Source organism: Lithobates pipiens, unplaced genomic scaffold (assembly GCF_037356315.1).
Source record: "Lithobates pipiens isolate NorthernLeopardFrog02 unplaced genomic scaffold, aLitPip1_a1.2 Scaffold_8, whole genome shotgun sequence".
Taxonomy (NCBI): Eukaryota; Metazoa; Chordata; class Amphibia; order Anura; family Ranidae; genus Lithobates; species Lithobates pipiens.
The window spans coordinates 3,502,888-3,522,338 of NW_027507903.1; the positions used below are offsets into that span (position 1 = coordinate 3,502,888).

Consider the following 19,451-nt stretch of genomic DNA (forward strand, 5'->3'; position numbering starts at 1 on the left):
TGGTGGCACCAGCACCAGTGCCTAAGGCCCAATTTTTCTGCCCCTGTTTAACAGGGGCGTTTAATTACAATTTTTGATGCAATGCTTTGCAGCAGGGCTAATTCCTGCAATAAAACTAGAGTATATGGCAGAGGTTGCAGTGTGGTGGCACCAGCACCAGTGCCTAAGGCCCAATTTTTCTGCTCCTGTTTAACAGGGGCGTTTAAGTACAATTTTTGATGCAATGCTTTGCAGCAGGGCTAATTCCTGCAATAAAACTAGAGTATATGGCAGAGGTTGCAGTGTGGTGGCACCAGCACCAGTGCCTAAGGCCCAATTTTTCTGCCCCTGTTTAACAGGGGCGTTTAAGTACAATTTTTGATGCAATGCTTTGCAGCAGGGCTAATTCCTGCAATAAAACTAGAGTATATGGGAGAGGTTGCAGTGTGGTGGCACCAGCACCAGTGCCTAAGGCCAAATTTTTCTGCCCCTGTTTAACAGGGACATGTAATTACAATTCTTGATATAATATTTCACAGGAGGGCCCCTTCCTGTGCCCACCCAGAGTAACGGTGAGGACTTATAGTGTTGTGGCACCAGCACCACAACCACCAAAGGTCAATTTTTCTACCACTGTTCAACAATGGCATGTAATTACAATTCTTGATATAATCGTTCACAGCAGGGCGCTCCAGCGCCCACCAAGAGTCACTTTGAGGGCTTACAATGTTGTGGCAAAACCAACACCTTGTTCCGCCATTTCTGCAGAGCATATAGGGCAGGCCCCTACTTTCAAACATCCAACTTACAAACATCTCCTACTTGCAAACGGAAGGAGACAACAGCAAGTGAGATGAAAAAAGATGGACGACAAAACAAATTATACAGGGGTGATAACCCTTCCCTATGTTTTCCAAAAAGCTTAAAAATAGTTTTTTTGACTGGAGCTACACTTTAAAAATGTACCAGTTGAAAATGACAAACAGATTCAACTTAACACAACAAACCTACACAGTCCCTGTCTTGTTTGCACCGCCTGTATACTGCTGTTCTGAGTATATAGGGCCTGGGGGCCACACGCATTTCCTTTTTTTAATTCAATCTTATTTTATTCAGAAAAAAAGGTTGAGAAAGAGAAGGTAAACAACACAAGCAGTAACAAGATACACCAACAGTATGCTTCGTATGTGCCTGAACAAAAACATGTCTATGGTACATAAAAATGGATTGAAAGCATGTAAATAAAGCCTACCAGGAAAACGTTAATGATATCAATCCATGTTTGGGGGAGAAGGGGAGAGGGAGAAGAGAAAGAGAAAAAAAAAAAAAAATAGATAATAAATATATACATATACACATACATATCCATATAGACACAAACATACAGATATAGTAAAATGAATACAGCGTATAAGCCAAAGAACCTTTCGTCTTCAGTACTGCCAGGGGGGATCAAAGCTGACCCCTGCGCAGAACTCCAGCAAAATTATATAAAAATCTGTGTGAAAGATATTACGTAGGGCTCTTACACCAGTTCAGGAACACTAGATAAGTTGGAGCCATGGTACATTAGCTAGATGTATTCCTAGGGGTGTATGGAAATATATAAAAAAATAAAAAGAATCAGGGACATATAAGAGGGGGGCATTTCCTTTTTTTAATATGGGTACAGGGTTCCCCTTAATATGCGTACAAGACCCAAATAGGCTGGTAATGGGCAGGGAGGGCTACCCATGCCATTTTTCTCAATGATTTTCAACCATATTGCAGGAACCAGATATAACATTAAAACCGCAAGCAGCTTTAAATGGTGTTATTTCCGTTTAATGTCATTTTGTGCAGGGACTGTTCTAAACACGGGAAACACGTGGCACTTCACAGGCATACTACAGACACCCCCCAGGCACCATATTTAAAGGAATATTTCACTTTTTTTTTTTCACTTTAATCGTCATTAAAATCAGTGCTCCCGCCAAAACGGACATTTTTAAAACTTTTTTTTGCATTGACCCATGTCCCCTGGGGCAGGAGCCAGGTCCCCAAACCCTTTTTAGGACAGTATCTTGCATATTAGCCGTTAAAATTAGCACTTTTAATTTCGAACGTTCGAGTCCCATAGACTTCAATGGGGTTCTAACGTTCGTACGAATTTGGGGTCCGTTCGAAAGTTCTGGTGCGAACCGAACCGGGGAGTGTTCGGCTCATCCCTAGTCAGGGGAAAGAATGCTCATCTTACAGTGGCGGTCAGACTGCCACCCTTACAGACTTCCAAAAGGATCATCCATGTCCTGCTGATGGCTTTGCCAAGTGGTGTTGGTCCTGGAACTAAGCAGACACCATCGAATTGAAGGTCAATCAACCCCACCTTAAGGAACCCCCAGCAACCTCTGAAGGAAACTGAGGGTTCCACGGATCCCTGGTTGAGAATTGCTGCTTTAATTATCGACTTTTTGTACATTTTGTAGGCCATATTTCAATGCCATAGCAAGTGAACAGTAGAAACCGGCAAATAAAATGACCATTTCAGATTTCTGATGTCTTTTACTCTGTTTTTTTTTTTTGTCTTTTAGCCCCACTGTGGTGTCTCTTCTTCCACGGACATCTTGTAGGATTCTGTTAAACGCACTGAAGTCAGAGGCTCAGTTTGTGGCTGAATTACCCCAGCAGCGTCGCTTTGCCCTTCTTGATGCCTTGGTACAATGTCTGGTGGGTGTTTAAACTTTTACTGAATTATCCAATAGAGCAAAGCAGAACCACAGCAACCCAACGCAACCAATCAGAATTCATCAGTGGTCTGGTGGTGCCAGTTAACCTACATTACAGAGAGGTTACTGTACTTGTGCTTCATCTTTTTAGCTTTGTATTGCCTTACTGAGTAGACATGTCTATACCTGAAAGCAGGGGAACACCAGCCTAGGGGGCAAGGGGAGCATTTGCCCCTTGGGCCAGTACAAATAAGATTTATTGGGCTACCCTGAGTTGAATATTCCCTGATTCAGACTTCGATCAGTGTGGACCAGAAATCGGTGACAACTGCTGAGCATTAAATGGCTAACTAATGTTTGATCAGCCTTTCGACCTTTGTGCCCGGCAATGGGAAGTCTCCAGAACTGACTTCCATTACAGCTCTGAGATGTTAAGTGGCTGATCTTCTATAATGTAAGATTACTTGTATGTTGTTTTTTTTTTTTCTTGTTTTTTTCAATCAGCTTTACCTAGCCCTCCATAAGGTTAGAAATCATTCCCCCAAAGCTGAGCATAAGCTTTTAGTCAAGGCTTTTTGTGGCATTATAGAGCTACCTAATGCTTGATCAGACCAGGAGTGACCATAGCACTTGGCAGTGAGAAGTCTACAGTACCAACCTCCCCTGAGATGTTAGGTGGTTAAACAGTGACGGCTGGTGCTCAAAATTCTTGGAGGGGGGGGGGGGGGGGGGCGCAAACAAACTGAAAAATTCTGAAAAAAACCCCCATCAATTTCAGCCACACTGTGCCCATCAATTTCTCCCACTGTGCCCATCAAATGCTGCCACTGTGCCCATAAAATGCTGCCACTGTGCCCACTGAATGCAGCCACTGTGCCCTTTGAATGCAGCCACTGTGCCCATCGAATGCAGCCACTGTGCCCATCGAATGCAGCCACTATGCCATCAAACGCAGCCACTGTGCCATTGAATGCCACCACTGTGACCCCCCCACTCGCCGTCTGCCCGGCACTTACCCTGGCTCGGTGGGGCAGCGGGTGACGGCGGCAAGCGGTGTCCTCCATGCATCTCTTCCCATTATCTCCTCCCGATAGGCATCCAATCACAGCGCCTGTTGTTTCAGCCAATCGGGTGACGGGTAACAGACCCGAGCACCTGATTGGTGGAGAGGCGGTTCAGTGTTAGGAAAGCTGTTGAGCAGGACAGCTGTACTGTCTTATTGCAGACACCAATCCTCTTCTGCCTCCCCCTGCAGCACTGCCAGCTTCTCTTCTTCTGTAATAAGAAGGAGGAGGGGGGATTGGGACTTTAAATAAGGCAGAAGACTAAAACTTGGTAAAAAAAACACATATCCTGACACATTTATTAACATAAAAAATTTGACATTTCGGAATTTCAGAAGTTTGGAATTTAGGAAATTCCGAAATTCAAAATTTCAGAAATGTAAAAATTCAAAATTTCAGAAATGTAAAAATTCAAAATTTCAGAAATTTAAAAATTCAGAATTCTGGAAATTCAGACATTTGGAAATTCGGAAATTGAAAATTTCGGAAATCGAAATTCGGGAATTGGAAAATTGGAATTCAGGACGTTCAGAAATTAAAAATTTCGAAAATTCAAAATTTTTGAAATTAGGACAAAATTCGAAATTTCATAAATTTGAAAAAAACAAATATTTGGAATTGTTTATTATTAATTTGTTCCATTCCATTTGTTTAGATGCGACATTCGTTATTTCAGATAATTCGGAACTTCAGATAAATTTGTATTTGTTACGTTCACAAACAGCCAAATTTGAAAGGAAATTACAATACCAATAATTTAATAGTTATTATTTTGAATTTTACTGATTTTCTTTCTTTTTTTCAGATTTTTGCATTTTTTAATTTCCAAATTTCCTAATTACGGAAATTCGGAATTTGGAAATTCAGAATTTTAAAAATTTGGAAATTCAGAAATTTTAAAATTCTAAATTTGGAAATTCAAAAAACTTGAAAATCTGATATTCAGTCATTGCATCCTCCTTGGGGGAGAGCCCCAGAGGAAAGAGAGTTCTGGAATGGTGCTCCCAAACATCTTCCCAGACTATACCTCTGAACAAGACCATCAAGGCATGACTAGGTAAGATACATGTTCATGACCTCGGTATTGTCTTTCCCACACTGATTACTGGAACCTTCGTCCAGCAACAGGCAGAAGCAATCAATCCACCTGTCAGAAACCATGAATCAGACCGAGAGAGAAGTACAATTAAATCACACTTGTTTATTAAATAAAAAGGTAAATAGAAAAAGCGTAGTCAACGCATAGCCAGAGTCCAGTAACCGGATTGAGTAGTCAGCCAGGCCAGAGTTCAATAACCAGATCAGGTAATCAGCCAAGCCAGAAGTCAGGGATCCAAGTGAAGCAACAGCAAGCAGGGTAAGGAGCCAGAAGGGATGTCAGAAAGCCAGTCTTTAAACAGAACCGCAGGAGATGGTTTCTTGTGATGTGACCAAGGTGAAGGCAGAGGTGAAGTGAGCTGGACAGCTTTAAGTAGGCAGGTCAGACGAGCATGATCAGGAACAGCTGGTAACTGTGCAGAGAGATGAGAGCTTGCAATTAGCCGACAGCTGAGCAGCCAGCCCACAGAAGGAAGAGCTAAGCCAGCCCTGACAGTACCCCCTCCTCAATAACCCCTCTCCCACTGGGCTTGAAGGGAAAGCGTCTATGAAACTCGCGGAGGAGGACAGGGGCATGTACGTCCGAGGATGAAACCCAGGAGCGTTCCTCCGGACTGTACCCCTTCCAATGCACCAGGTACTGTATGCGCCTATGGAACCTACGAGAGTCAACAATGGATTGTACCTCATACTCCTCATGGTTCTCAACCTGATTAGGGTGAGGGCGTGGCACCGAGGTGGTAAATCGGTTACAGACCAACGGTTTCAATAAGGAGACATGAAACACATTTGAGACGCGCATACTAGGAGGAAGGTCCAACCAGCCACTGGGTTAATCCTGCGAAGGATACGGAAAGGCCCAATAAACCGAGGTGCAAACTTCAGTGAGGGAACGCAAAGCCGGAGGTTGCGAGATGACAGCCAGACCCTGTCCCCAACCTGGTAGGAAGGCGCAGGCAGGCGTCTGCGGTCAGCATGGAGTCTGTACCTATCATTAGCATGACGCAAAGCCTCCTGGACTTGTACCCAAGTGGAACAAAGACCACGGAGATGCTCCTCTAACGCAGGAATACTACGCGGAACAAACGAGTCAGGCAGCATGGAAGGTTGGAAACCACAATTCGCCTTAAATGGAGACAATCGGGAGGCAGAATTCAAGGCACTGTTGTGAGCAAACTCTACCTTTGGTAATAGGTCTGACCAATTGTTATGGTGGTCAGAAATATAGCAATGTAGGAATTGCTCCAAGGACTGATTGGTTCGCTCTGTGGCCCCATTAGACTGCGGGTGATACGCAGAAGAGAATGTAAGCTGGATTCCCAACTGTGCACAAAAGGCTCCCCAGAACCGGGAGGCAAACTGACTGCCCCTGTCCGAGACAATCACCTTGGGTAGCCCATGTAAGCAAAAGATCTCCCGAGCAAAAATAGAAGCCAGTTCCTTAGAGGTAGGCAACTTCTTAAGTGGAATACAATGACACATCTTTGAGAACCGGTCAACCACCATAAGGATAACAGTGTTGTCTTGGGAGTTGGGCAACTCCACAATGAAATCCATTGACAGGTGAGTCCATGTCCTCTCTCCATTGGGTATGGGTTGTAGGAGGCCCACTGGAAGGTGTCGTGGAGTCTTACTCTGAGCACACACGGGACAGGCAGCTACAAAGACAGTAACATCAGCCAGTAGACTAGGCCACCAGAATTGTTGGGAAATGGCCCAAATGAGTTGATTCTTCCCAGGATGGCCAGCTGCCTTGGGAGAATGGTAAGTCTGGAGTACAGCAGTACGGAGACTCTCTGGGAGAAAGCAGAGGTCACAAGGTTTCTCAGGAGGAGCATGGACCTGAGCAGCAAGAATTTTGTCACCCAAAGGAGAAGTAAGACTGGTGAGAACCGTAGCCAAGATACGATCAGGTGGAATCATAGGAACCGGAACCGACTCTGACTTGGAAGTGGAGGAAAATTGTCGTGACAAGGCATCAGCCCTTACATTCTTAGTACCGGGTAAGAATGAGACAATGTAATTAAAGCTCAACAAGAAAAGAGCCCATCGTGCCCTTCTGGGAGAGAGTCGCTTAGCCTCAGACAAGAATGTAAGATTCTTATGGTCAGTAAGAATAAGAACAGGCATAGTGGTACCTTCAAGGAGATGTCTCCATTCTTTGAGGGATAAAATGATCGCCAACAGCTCTCTGTCACCAATCTCATAATTGCACTCAGCAGGTGACAATTTCTTGGAAAAGTAGCCACAAGGATGCATAGCGCTCTCAGAGTTAGGATGTTGAGACAGAAGGGTGCCAACTCCAGTCTCAGAAGCATCAATTTCTAGGATAAAAGGCAATGTAGGATCAGGATGTGCCAACACAGGAGCAGAAACAAAGGCAGCCTTGAGAGTATCAAAGGCCTTAATGGACTCCGGAGACCAACTCTGTGGGTTACAGTCCTTTCTGGTCATATCAGTCAGGGGCTTGACTAGAGACGAGAAGTTCCGAATAAACTTCCGATAGTAGTTGGCAAAACCCAGGAAACGCTGCAGAGGATGTAAACCCACGGGTCGAGGCCACTGTAGGACTGCCGAAAGTTTCTCTGGGTCCATCGAAAAACCAGCAGTGGAAATGACATAGCCCAGAAATGTAACCTGTTCACGATGGAACTCGCACTTCTCCAGTTTACAATAGAGATTGTTCACTCTTAGTTTCTGAAGCACACGACAGACATCTGTGTGGTGGCTCTCCAGGGACTTGGAAAATATGAGGATATCTTCGAGATAAACCACCACACATAACTGCAACAAATCTCGGAGGACATTGTTAATAAATTCCTAGAAAACTGCCGGGGCGTTACAAAGGCCAAAAGGCATTACCAGGTATTCATAATGGCCGTTCTGGTATTAAGCGCAGTTTTCCACTCGTCGCCCTCCTTAATGGGCACGAGATTGTATGCCCCTCTCAAGTCAAGCTTTGTGAAAACTGTTGCTCCCTTGAGGCGGTAAAATAACTCTGTAATCATTGGAATCGGTAGGCATTCCTATACAGTATATTCAGTATATTCTTCCAATAAAGGCAATTACAGTTCAGTCTTGATGGTGTCCTCTCCACTATCGGTCTCACATCTTTTCTCTCTGCCTTCCACCATTTGGTCCTGGTTGTGTGGTGCACTTAATCACAATGGAAAATTCCCCTATCATGAAAGGACTTGTTCATGCTCCTCTAGGCTGAATGTCCCCAGTCCTCTCCTCTTTGGAAGCCTTACATTATGGTAATCTGTGGCCTCCAACTCTCTTTGCAGAATTCGGGAGGCACCATGTCCACAACAGAAAAACTTGTAAACCTTGGGCTCCTAACGCCATTTCTCCAAGGAGCCACCTACCAGGTATTGTCCCAGAATATAATGAGGCAGAGTGTGGAACAAGTGACCAGCTACTGCTACCCACAAGAGACTCGACTGCTGCTTGCCCAACTGCTGCAAGCGCCACAAGCTTTCAGGTTGGTAATGGAATGGTGTGTTCAAAGTCATTACTAAATTATGAGAACATGAATGGCTTATTAAAGCCCACCGTCACTATAACCGCGTGTGGACCGCCCCCCACGAGCATTTACTGATGCAGGGCGGCTGCTGTGTGCCGATGTCTTCTCGAATACTGCCCCCCCGTCGGATAGTGTCCGCCCTGTACTGCGCTTGCGCAGTACGGAGGACAAGGAGACGCCGAAGGTCTCCGAAGATGAACAGCGCCTGCGCACTGAGTCCAGGTTCAAGCCCCACCATCCAAGTGGGCATAGAGTTAGAATAAAAAAATTGGCGAGCAAAGCGAGGCTGTGCCCTAAGCGCGGCGAGCTGAAGCGAGCCCACGAGGGGCCGTCTTACTAAGTGCTGTTTAACATCATCTACCGTATGTCCACTTGCATGGTGGGGCTTGAACCTGACCTCAGGGCAGAAGGTACTATTAAGTGCGCAGGCGCCTTTCATCTTCGGGGACTTTCGGCGTCACCTTGTCCTCCGTACTGTGCAAGCGCTGCGCCTGCACAGTACGGGGCGGACACTGTCCGATGGGGGGACAGTTCTCTCGGCAGAACACCAGATCGTGTATCTGCTACGTGATCAGGGCTTCCAGGTAAACCACCCTGGCTGTGCTGTGATTTGTTACAGCACAAGCCAATCAGCAAGTCCTGGCAAAATGATTGATTGCTGGGACCAGCTGATCGGCTTCATCAATCACAGAAGAGTGCTCTGTGTTGTAAACAAAGGTAAATCCACTTTGAACGACAAGTGCACTTTCAAGTGCAGTCGCTGTAGATCCGAGGGGGGCAAGGAAAAAACAAAACAAAAAAACAGCATCAGCAGCGCTTCCCCTCATTTCAGAGCTTCCCCTCAGATCTACAGCTATCTACAGCGACTGCACTTGCCGTGCACTTGTAGTGCAGAGAGGATTTCCCTTTAGTAAATCAAGCTCTGTACACTGACAGGCGATATTGCTGTTTTTTTATTCCCTGCAAAGCAGGGGAAAAAAACAAAAAGATTGCTTAGTAAAAGCAGCACACATTATATTGTTGGGCACACAGGTAATCCCTTGATCGCCCTAGATGGTGACCTTCTTCCCAGCCAGTGTCCTTAGTTCAGTGATAGTGTATAGTATTGTGTATCCCATCAGAGACCCCTTTAAATCAGGGTTCCCATCAGAGTCCACCCTTACAACAGAGTCCTCCTTATATCAGAGTCCATATCAGAGTTTGCCCTTACTTCAGGGTCCCCATCAGAATCCATTCTTACTGCAGGGTCCCCATCAGAGTCCACCTTTACCTTACACTTGCAGGGTGGCTGTAGCAGCAGGGCAGGATCCGATATGTACGGCAGGTCTGGAGAGAGGAAGTTTTATCCTCCTGTGCATGCTTGGGCAAGCATGAGATTAACCAACCATGGGGAGGATGACTGTTTCTTTGAGCAAGAAGAGGAGTGAAGAAAATGCTGTGTGCCTGGCTGTAAATGCGAGGTGGAGAAATAGGACTATTTTCACCAGCGGCTCCTACAGGGGTCCATTACATTGTAAGGAAAGCTTCTCTTTAATAGGTTGGTGTAAAGCTCAATGATTATTTGCACAGTGCGGTAATCACAGAGTCCCGTTGGATCTCAATTTACGGCAGTGAAATCAGTAGAGATGAGTTCTAAGCCAAGCTGCACTGCTTATGTGCCGTGTAGAGGTTGAGGATTTGGTGGTGCTGCCTGGCTGGTTCCCCCAAATCACAGTACTTGAGGAAGAGAGTTACAAAAAAAATAAAACAATTTATGTAGATGTAGAAAAGGAAAGATACGTGTATAGAGAGGTATATGGAAGCTGCTCACCCCGAATGTTATGATATATAGGGAGGTTTCCTCAGTGCCACATAAAAAGTATATATACAGCATTACATAGCAAACATGTCTAGAAAGACAGACAGAAACTGACGCGTTTCGACCCATTTTGATTGGGGTTTTCTTCAGAGGTTTGCTGCAAGAAAAATACATTTAGCATCTCAAAAGGAAAAAATGCACAAACTGTTATACAAGCACAACATATATATATCCTCAGGAAGGATGTACTGGAAATGGAGCAAGTACAAAGAAGGGCAACAAACCTAATAAAAGGTCTGGAGGATATTAGTTATGAGGAAAGGTTGTGAGCTCTGAACTTATTCTCTCTGGAGAAGAGACGCTTGAGAGGGGATATGATTTCATTATATAAATACCGGACTGGTAACCCCACAATATATAAATACCGGACTGGTGACCCCACAATATATAAATACCGTACTGGTGACCCCACAATAGGGAGAAAACTTTTTCGCGGAAGGGAGTTTGAGAAGACACGAGGCCACTCATTAAAATTAGAAGAAAATAGGTTTAACCTTAAACTACGTAGAGGGTTCTTTACTGTAAGAGCGGCAAAGATGTGGAATTCCCTTCCACAGGCGGTGGTCTTAGCGGGGGGCATTGATAGTTTCAAGAAACTATTAGATAAGCACCTGAACGACCGCAACATACAGGGATATACAATGTAATACTGACATATAATCACACACATAGGTTGGACTTGATGGACTTGTGTCTTTTTTCAACCTCACCTACTACATAACTATGTATATATATATATATATATGCATATGTGTATATATATACATATGTGTAGATATACATATCTATGGCCATCTCAATACATTACCTATGGGTATACGGAGGAAAGGGGGAATCTCCCAACCAAGAACTTCTGTGAAGACTATCAGGCAAAAACCAACGGGCCATCGAACTCAGCCTCTGAAGAAGACCCCAATCAAAATGGGTCGAAATGCGTCAGTCCTGTCTTTCTACACAGATTTGCTATGTAATGCTGTATATATACTTTTTCAGTGGCACTATTTGCACTTAGGGTATACACTCCCTTTGCTGAACTCATATTTTAACTTCATTTTCTGTACGTTAATACATTTTTATTAAGACCAATACAATACACCTTTTCTTTTAAATCTTTTGTTTATATCAATTTGCTGCCTAAAAACCCCACCCTCTGGGGGAACCTTCCTACAGTGGGGATCGAAAGTTTGGGCACCCCAGGTAAAAATGTGTATTAATGTGCATAATGGAGCCAAGGAAAGATGGAAAAATCTCCAAATGGCATCAAATTACAGATTAGACATTCTTATAATATGTCAAAAAAAAAGTCAGATTTTATTTCCACCATTTACACTTTCAAAATGACAGAAAACAAAAAAATGGCTGTCTAGAAAACTGAAACTGAAAATAGTTGACGCTCACAAAGCTGGAGAAGGCTATAAGAAGATAGCAAAGCGTTTTCAGATGTCAATATCCTCTGTTCGGAATGTAATTAAGAAATGGCAGTCATCAGGAACAGTGGAAGTTAAAGCAAGATCTGGAAGACCAAGAAAAATATCAGACAGAACAGCTCGCAGGATTGTGAGAAAAGCAATTCAAAACCCACGTTTGACTGCACGATCCCTCCAGAAAGATCTGGCAGACACTGGAGTTGTGGTACACTATTCCACTATAAAGAGATACTCGTACAAATATGGTCTTCATGGAAGAGTCATCAGAAGAAAACCTCTTCTACGTCCTCACCACAAAAATCAGCGTTTGAACTTTGCAAATGAACATATAGACAAACCGGAGGCATTTTGGAAACAAGTTCTGTGGACCAATGAGGTTAAAATATAACTTTTTGGCCGGAATGAGCAAAGGTACGTTTGGAGAAGAAAGGGCACAGAAATTAATGAAAAGAACCTCTGTCCAACTGTTAAGCATGGGGGTGTATCAATCATGCTTTGGGGTTGTATTGCAGCCAGTGGCACAGGGAACATTTCACGAGTAGAAGGAAAAATGGATTCAATAAAATTTCAGCAAATTTTGGATGGTAACTTGATGCCATCTGTGAAAAAGCAGAAGTTAAAGAGAGGATGACTTCTACAAATGGATAATGACCCTAAACACACCTCAAAATCCACGGGGGATTACATCAAGAGGCGTAAACTGAAGGCTTTGCCATGGCCTTCACAATCTCCTGAACTCAACATTATTGAAAATCTATGGATAGACCTTAAAATAGCAGTGCAGCCCAGAAATCTCAAAGAACTGGAACACTTTTGTAAGGAAGAATGGGCAAAGATACCTCAAACAAGAATTGAAAGACTCTTGGCTGGCTACAAAAAGTGTTTACAAGCTGTGATACTTGCCAAAGGGGGCAGTACAAGATATTAACTCTGCAGGGTGCCCAAACTTTTGCAGACGCCATTTTTTTGTTTTCTGTAATTTTGAAAGTGTAAATGATGGAAATAAAATCTAACTTTTTTTGACATATTATAAGATGTCTAATCTGTAATTTGATGCCATTTGGAGATTTTTCCATCTTTCCTTGGCTTCGTTATGCACATTAATACACATTTTTACCTGGGGTGCCCAAACTTTCGATCCCCACTGTATATCATTTATGTAGATGTATTTCAAGTGTATACCGCGCCTTGCGAAAGTATTCGCCCCCCTTGAACTTTTCAACCTTTTGCCACATTTCAGGCTTCAAACATAAAGATATAAAATTTTAATTTTTTGTGAAGAATCATCAACAAGTGGGACACAATTGTGAAGTGGAACGAAATCTATTGGATATTTTAAACTTTTTTAGCAAATAAAAAACTGAAAAGTGGTGCGTGCAAAATTATTCGGCCCCTTTACTTTCAGTGCAGCAAACTCACTCCAGAAGTTCAGCAAGGATCTCTGAATGATGCAATGTTGTCCTAAATGACTGATGGTGATAAATAGAATCCACCTGTGTGTAATCAAGTCTCTGTATAAATGCACCTGCTCTGTGATAGTCTCAGGGTTCTGTTGAAAGCGCAGAGAGCATCATGAAGACCAAGGAACACACCAGGCAGGTCTGTAATACTGTTGTGGAGAAGTTTAAAGCCGGATTTGGATACAAAAAGATTTCCCAAGCTTTAAACATCCCAAGGAGCACTGTGCAAGCGATCATTTTGAAATGGAAGGAGTATCAGACCACTGCAAATCTACCAAGACCTGGCCGTCCCTCTAAACTTTCAGCTCAGACAAGGAGAAGACTGATCAGAGATGCAGCCAAGAGGCCCATGATCACTCTGGATGAACTGCAGAGAACTACAGCTGAGGTGGGAGAGTCTGTCCATAGGACAACAATCAGTCGTACACTGCACAAATCTGCCCTTTATGGAAGAGTGGCAAGAAGAAAGCCATTTCTCAAAGATATCCATAAAAAGTCTCGTCTAAAGTTTGCCACAAGCCACCTGGGAGACACACCAAACATGTGGAAGAAGGTGCTCTGGTCAGATGAAACCAAAATCCAACTTTTTGCCCACAATGCAAAACGATATGTTTGGCGTAAAAGCAACGCAGCTCATCACCCTCAACACACCATCCCCACTGTCACACATGGTGGTGGCAGCATCATGGTTTGGGCCTGCTTTTCTTCAGCAGAGACAGGGAAGATGGTTAAAATTGAGGGGAAGATGGATGCAGCCAAATACAGGACCATTCTGGATGAAAACCTGTTGGAGTCTGCAAAAGACCTGAAACTGGGACAGAGATTTATCCTCCAACAAGACAATGATCCCAAACATACAGCAAAATCTACAAAGGAATGGTTCACAAATAAACGTATCCAGGTGTTAGAATGGCCAAGTCAAAGTCCAGACCTGAATCCAATCGAGAATCTGTGGAAAGAGCTGAAAACTGCTGTTCACAAACGCTCTCCACCCAACCTCACTGAGCTCCAGCTGTTTTGCAAGGAAGAATGGGCAAGAATTTCAGTCTCTCGATGTGCAAAACTGATAGAGACATACCCCAAGCGACTTGCAGCTATAATCGCAGCAAAAGGTGGCTCTACAAAGTATTAACGCAAGGGGGCCGAATAATTTTGCACGCCCCACTTTTCATTTTTTTATTAGTTAAAAAAGTTTCAAAAATCCAATAGATTTCGTTCCACTTCACAATTGTGTCCCACTTGTTGGTGATTCTTCACAAAAAATACAAATTTTATATCTTTATGTTTGAAGCCTGAAATGTGGCAAAAGGTTGAAAAGTTCAAGGGGGCCGAATACTTTCGCAAGGCACTGTATTTATCTGTTTACCTGAGGGTTGGGCTTTAGACAGATTATGGGCCTGCTGTTTCTAGATTGTGTCGGTTGTTCTATGGTGGCTGAACTCTATCTTTGTATTCAGGTCTCCGACACTGTGGACCTCCTCATTAATGGAGCGATTGGATAGACTGGTCCCTTTATTGCCAGTTAGTACTCTGCAATCTCTCAGCACAGTAAGCATATCATTTATTTAATTTATGTATTTTTCTATTTGCTCTTCTCTGCCTCATCTGCACTATACCTACAGTATCATGGGTCCTTTTATGTTGCTGAGAGTCTTGATTAGACATGTGCAATTCATTTTGAATTCGTTTTTTAACAAATTTCAACAAATTCATAAATTCGTAACTATCTGAATTAACGAAAAAAACGTTTAACAAATTTTTCCAAATATTCGCAAATTCGAAAAATCTGAAAATGAGAAAATCTTGAAAATTCAGAAACCTCGAAATTCGAAAATAAATCCGGAAATTTGGGAATCTGGAAATTAGAAAATATGAAAAACCGAAAATAAACAAAAATTCAAAAGAAGAACGAAAATTTGAAAAACTGAAAAAATAACTAACTAATAATAACTTAACTATTAAATTATAGGTGTTGGAATTTCCTTTCAAATTTGGCTGTTAGTGAACATAACAAATACGAATTTATCCAAAGTGACAAATTATCCGAAATAACGAATGTTACATCTAAACAAATGGAATGTAATGAATTAATAATAATAAATAACAATAAAAATAAAAATAAATGATCATTATTAATTCCTTCTGTTCCATTTGTTAGACATTTGTTATTTTGGATAAATCGTAACTTCAGACAAATTCATATTCGTTACGTTCACTAACAGCCAAATTTGAAAGTAAATTCAAATACCTATCATTTAATAGTTGGTTATTATTAGTTAGTTATTATTTAGAATTTCCGAATTTTTGATTCCCAGATTTCGGATTTTCAGATCTGCGAATTTACGAATTTTTGACTTTTCGATATTTCGAGTTTGCGGATTTCGGATTTACGAATTTTCACATTTACAAACTTTCGAATTTACGAATGTACGAATTTACGATTTTTGATCATAACGAATGACCCGAAAAAACGAAAAAACAAAAACAAAAAAACAAATGAAATGAAAAAGAACACATTTTTCGGCAGTGCAGTGTCTCGTTTTGATACTCCACTTAGCATATCATATCAGTTTTAGTTCTGCTGAAGGATTTAAAGTGGACCTTCACCCTCTTCTTATATTTAGATCATTTTTCTCCTTGATTCCCCACCCAAAACACAGGCGAATATTATTATTATTATTATTTTTGTGGGAGCATATTAAAGTAGAACTAAAGGCAAAATTTTATTTATTTTTAATTTTGGATTAAGTAATTGAGTTCTAGCCTCTACCATTTTTTTCCATCTCTATCCCATTGGGGAGATTTCCCTTAGACCCCTTTCCCACTGAGGCGCTTTGCAGGCGCTATAGCGCTGAAAATAGGACCTGCAAAGCACCCTGAAAAAAGCGGCTCCTGTCGGGCTTTCACATTGGAGCTTAGCGCTGGCAGGGCATCAGAAAAAGTCCTGCCAGCAGCTTCTTTGGAGCGCATTATAAGCGGTGAACTCACTGCTCCTAAAGCGCTCCGCCCATTGAAAACAATGGGGCAGCTCTGCGCTTTACGGGCGGATTTAACCCCTTCTTCCGAATAGCGTCACTAAAACGATGGTAAAGTGGTGCTAAAAATACCTTTTTTACTTTACCACTGATGCCCGGGGCAGCTCAGTGTGAAAGGGGTCTTAATTTCCTGTTTTATAGCCTGTCTTATAGCCAAAACAGGAAGTGGGAGGAAATCCCTGCACAGTGAGGGAATCCTTGGTTGTCATCAGAACGAACGCCTCATTGGAAGATTTCCCCTCTTTTCCTGTTCTGGTGTGGTCCTGTATAGCAGGGCTCAAAATTTTAAGTCCTGAGTTACTAGCCAGGCCTCAAGGGTTACTCGCCACCAGTTGCCCTGCCAAACTCCTACCCTGCCCCGCCCCTAAAAACAACCTCATAAATTATCTAATGAAATGAGACTTAAATGTTTTATGCAGAATTAAGTCATAAAAATAAATATTAACAACTTTATCCATGTCCACCATGCAGTCTGCCCATGTCCACCAATGCAGCCTGCCCGTGTCCACCAATGCAGCCTGGCCGTGTCCACCAATGCAGACTAGCCGTGTCCACCAATGCAGCCTGGCCGTGTCCACCAATGCAGCCTACCCTGTGTCCTCCAATGAAGCCTGCCTGTGTCCACCAATGCACACTGCCCATGTCCACCAATGCAGCCTACCTGTGTCCATCACGCAGCCTACCTGTGCAGGGAAACATAGGAAAGGAAGTAGATTGCCGGCCGGATGATTAGAGCACTGAGGAACACCGCTGGAACAGCTTTCATTTCAATATCAGTGTGTTCCCGCCGCTGGGCATCACATACAGCCCCGCCCCCTGGCCAGGGATCTGTGATACATGTCAATCGTCCCCGGATTGGCCACCTCCGACTGGTGAGAAGACTGATCTCGTACTTGCTTCAGCTTACTCACTGTGGTCTCCGGTAACAAGGTGGATGGTCCCTTAATGACGACAGCTTCCCCTTCTACCACTGACCACAGCTGGTTCCCCGTCTGGTGGAACCACTACTTCTGGTTGGACTAGAGGTCAGCAGTCCCAACCCTATGCTGCTCTCCCACTCCTGGAAAGGCCCTCAGGCAGCCTAGCAGCTAAACATCCCAGGACAGGCTTCCGGCCTAGCAGCTCGGGACAGCACATCACACGTCTACCCAGACAGCCGTCCAGGTGGCACAGAACCCTGATCACCTGACTCCATCCAAATAAATAGGCTCTCCTAGCAGGCCATGGGACCAAGATCATCCCTGCCTATTGGCTGAGACTCCCCATCCATTCATGTCTGAGCTTTCAAAGCCCCTGTCTTATCTAATGTCACTAGTATATCTCCACCTGGTGACAGGAGAGAAAAGGTGCAACAAGTCCAAGTTTAGAGAGGAATCAATTGATCTCCTAACAATTGGCCAAGGCAACTATTGCTGGGCAACTAAATTTGATAGCAACCCTGCCTAAACATCAAGGTGCTCCATCTGTGTCCCTGCACCCCGCCCCCCCCCCCAACATGCTCTCTGCAACCACTGTATGCCTATTACACCTCACTCTGCATCCTCCATCTTACCTCACTCTGCATCCTCCATTAACATGCAACCCATGCATCTTCTAATATGCCTCATTCTGCACCCCCCGACACACAATTCTCCCTGTAATTGTTCGGGGCTCTTCCTATCTTTAGAAGAGGTGTGCCTGCTGGCCCTCTCTGTGCTCCTTCTGTAGCATTGTCATCGTACGCCCTCTTTGTTGCACACAGCCGATCCTCTAAAGCCGTGGTTGTCAACTTATGAGCTAAAGTGGGCCTCAAATGCAGTCCCTGACATCACCAAAGGGCCACACCATAATCTTCAGTATATGTAATTCTGGAGAGGACTGTCAGAGACTGTAGAGCTAATAGAGGAAAGGAGGGTCAGAGAGTGAGGACAGGATACATTGTTGAATGGGGAGGTGCTACAGAAGACGATACAAAACTGGGAACTTATTATATGAGGCTGGTAGAGATCAATGCTATTACCCTAATATGGGGGGGGGGGCGACAGGTGGATTGTGACCACGGCTCTACCTCCCCAACCTCCGCTGCTTTTCTGTTAACTGGGAGGGGGGTGATGTGGAGGGGCAGACGACACTGTGTTACAGAACACTATTGTAGGGGGAGGGGCCAGAGGACATTACAGTGGAAGGGGGATGTGAAGGGGGCAGAGGACACAGCATTGGGGGGTACAAGACACTACAGCGTGGGGAGGGGGGCACAGGAAACTACAGTGGGGGGGAGTCAATCTCTGTCAAGCTTCACATGCACATGACTACCACACTATGGATGCACCACATCATCAGGGGGCTTTCTTAAAGAACCAGGATGAGACAGCCATCCCCCTGATGATGTCACATGAGAAGATGGCAGTGGAGGACCTGGAGTGCTGACACCAGACAATGCTGGATTCTGTGGGCAGGTATGTTTTTGTGGAGAACCCAGTGGACAAGGTAAGAGGGTGAAAAAAAATGGGGGTAAGTCCCACTGAAGTGCAAAGAGAAGGGGTAAATAAAATAAAACCAAATTGTTTCTCCAATTATCTTTTATTGAGTCACCCTTTGTTTGAAAATTGCACATGGCTTCACGTCAATTCTTTACTTTTAAGACAGCAATCTCCAGCCAATGGGTGATACAGATTTTGTCTGAAGAAAATAGATGGAGGAAGTCCCCTCTGGGCAATGCTTGTACGCGGGCAGAGAATGCAACAGAGTCTCAGGACAGCATGCAGAGACAGCGCACCTTGCTAAAAAAGTCATCTCTGACCTCAGGTGGGAAGCAAAATACAAAGACTTGTCTTGCTCCTCAATGTAATGTAACATTGTAAGTTCACCAACTCGACTCCATTATCCCCTGTAAATGGTCCTCCTGTCCTAACCAGCTCCAGATTTTCACCATCACCAAAAAAAAAAAAAAAAGAATGCTACACACCAATGACGTCACCAAGTCCAGAAGATGTATTCGGCTATACAATTCATGCAAGTTCTTGTCTTGAGGCTGCCCCTACTGACGCATTTCACTAATATGGCCTTACTTATACTCTACGATTAAGTTTGTAAGGGTGAAATGCATAAAAAAAATCCTTGCAGCAAGTTTCTGCCAAGAGGGCGTCCCTAACTGATGCATTTCACTCTTTCAAGCACTAAAGAACTATAATTAAGCCCATAAGGGTGAAACATCAGAAGGAGCAGCCTCAAGATGTGGCCTTGCATGGATCGTATGGCTGAGTAAACCTTCTGAACCCGGTGACATCATCGGTGTGCGGCTTTCTTTTCTTGGAAGTGTA

General features: G+C 43.7%; 1 protein-coding gene across 1 annotated transcript in view; it reads left to right on the forward strand.

The window, feature by feature from the left end:
• Positions 1–19,451, forward strand: part of LOC143963779 (stereocilin-like) — a 127,897-nt gene that overhangs the window by 42,199 nt on the left and 66,247 nt on the right. Inside the window, exons 5-8 of the mRNA XM_077473508.1 lie at positions 2,550–2,685; positions 8,134–8,330; positions 14,575–14,665; positions 18,774–18,936. Coding sequence (XP_077329634.1) covers positions 2,550–2,685; positions 8,134–8,330; positions 14,575–14,665; positions 18,774–18,936 — 587 coding nt within the window. The remainder of the gene's footprint in view (positions 1–2,549; positions 2,686–8,133; positions 8,331–14,574; positions 14,666–18,773; positions 18,937–19,451) is intronic.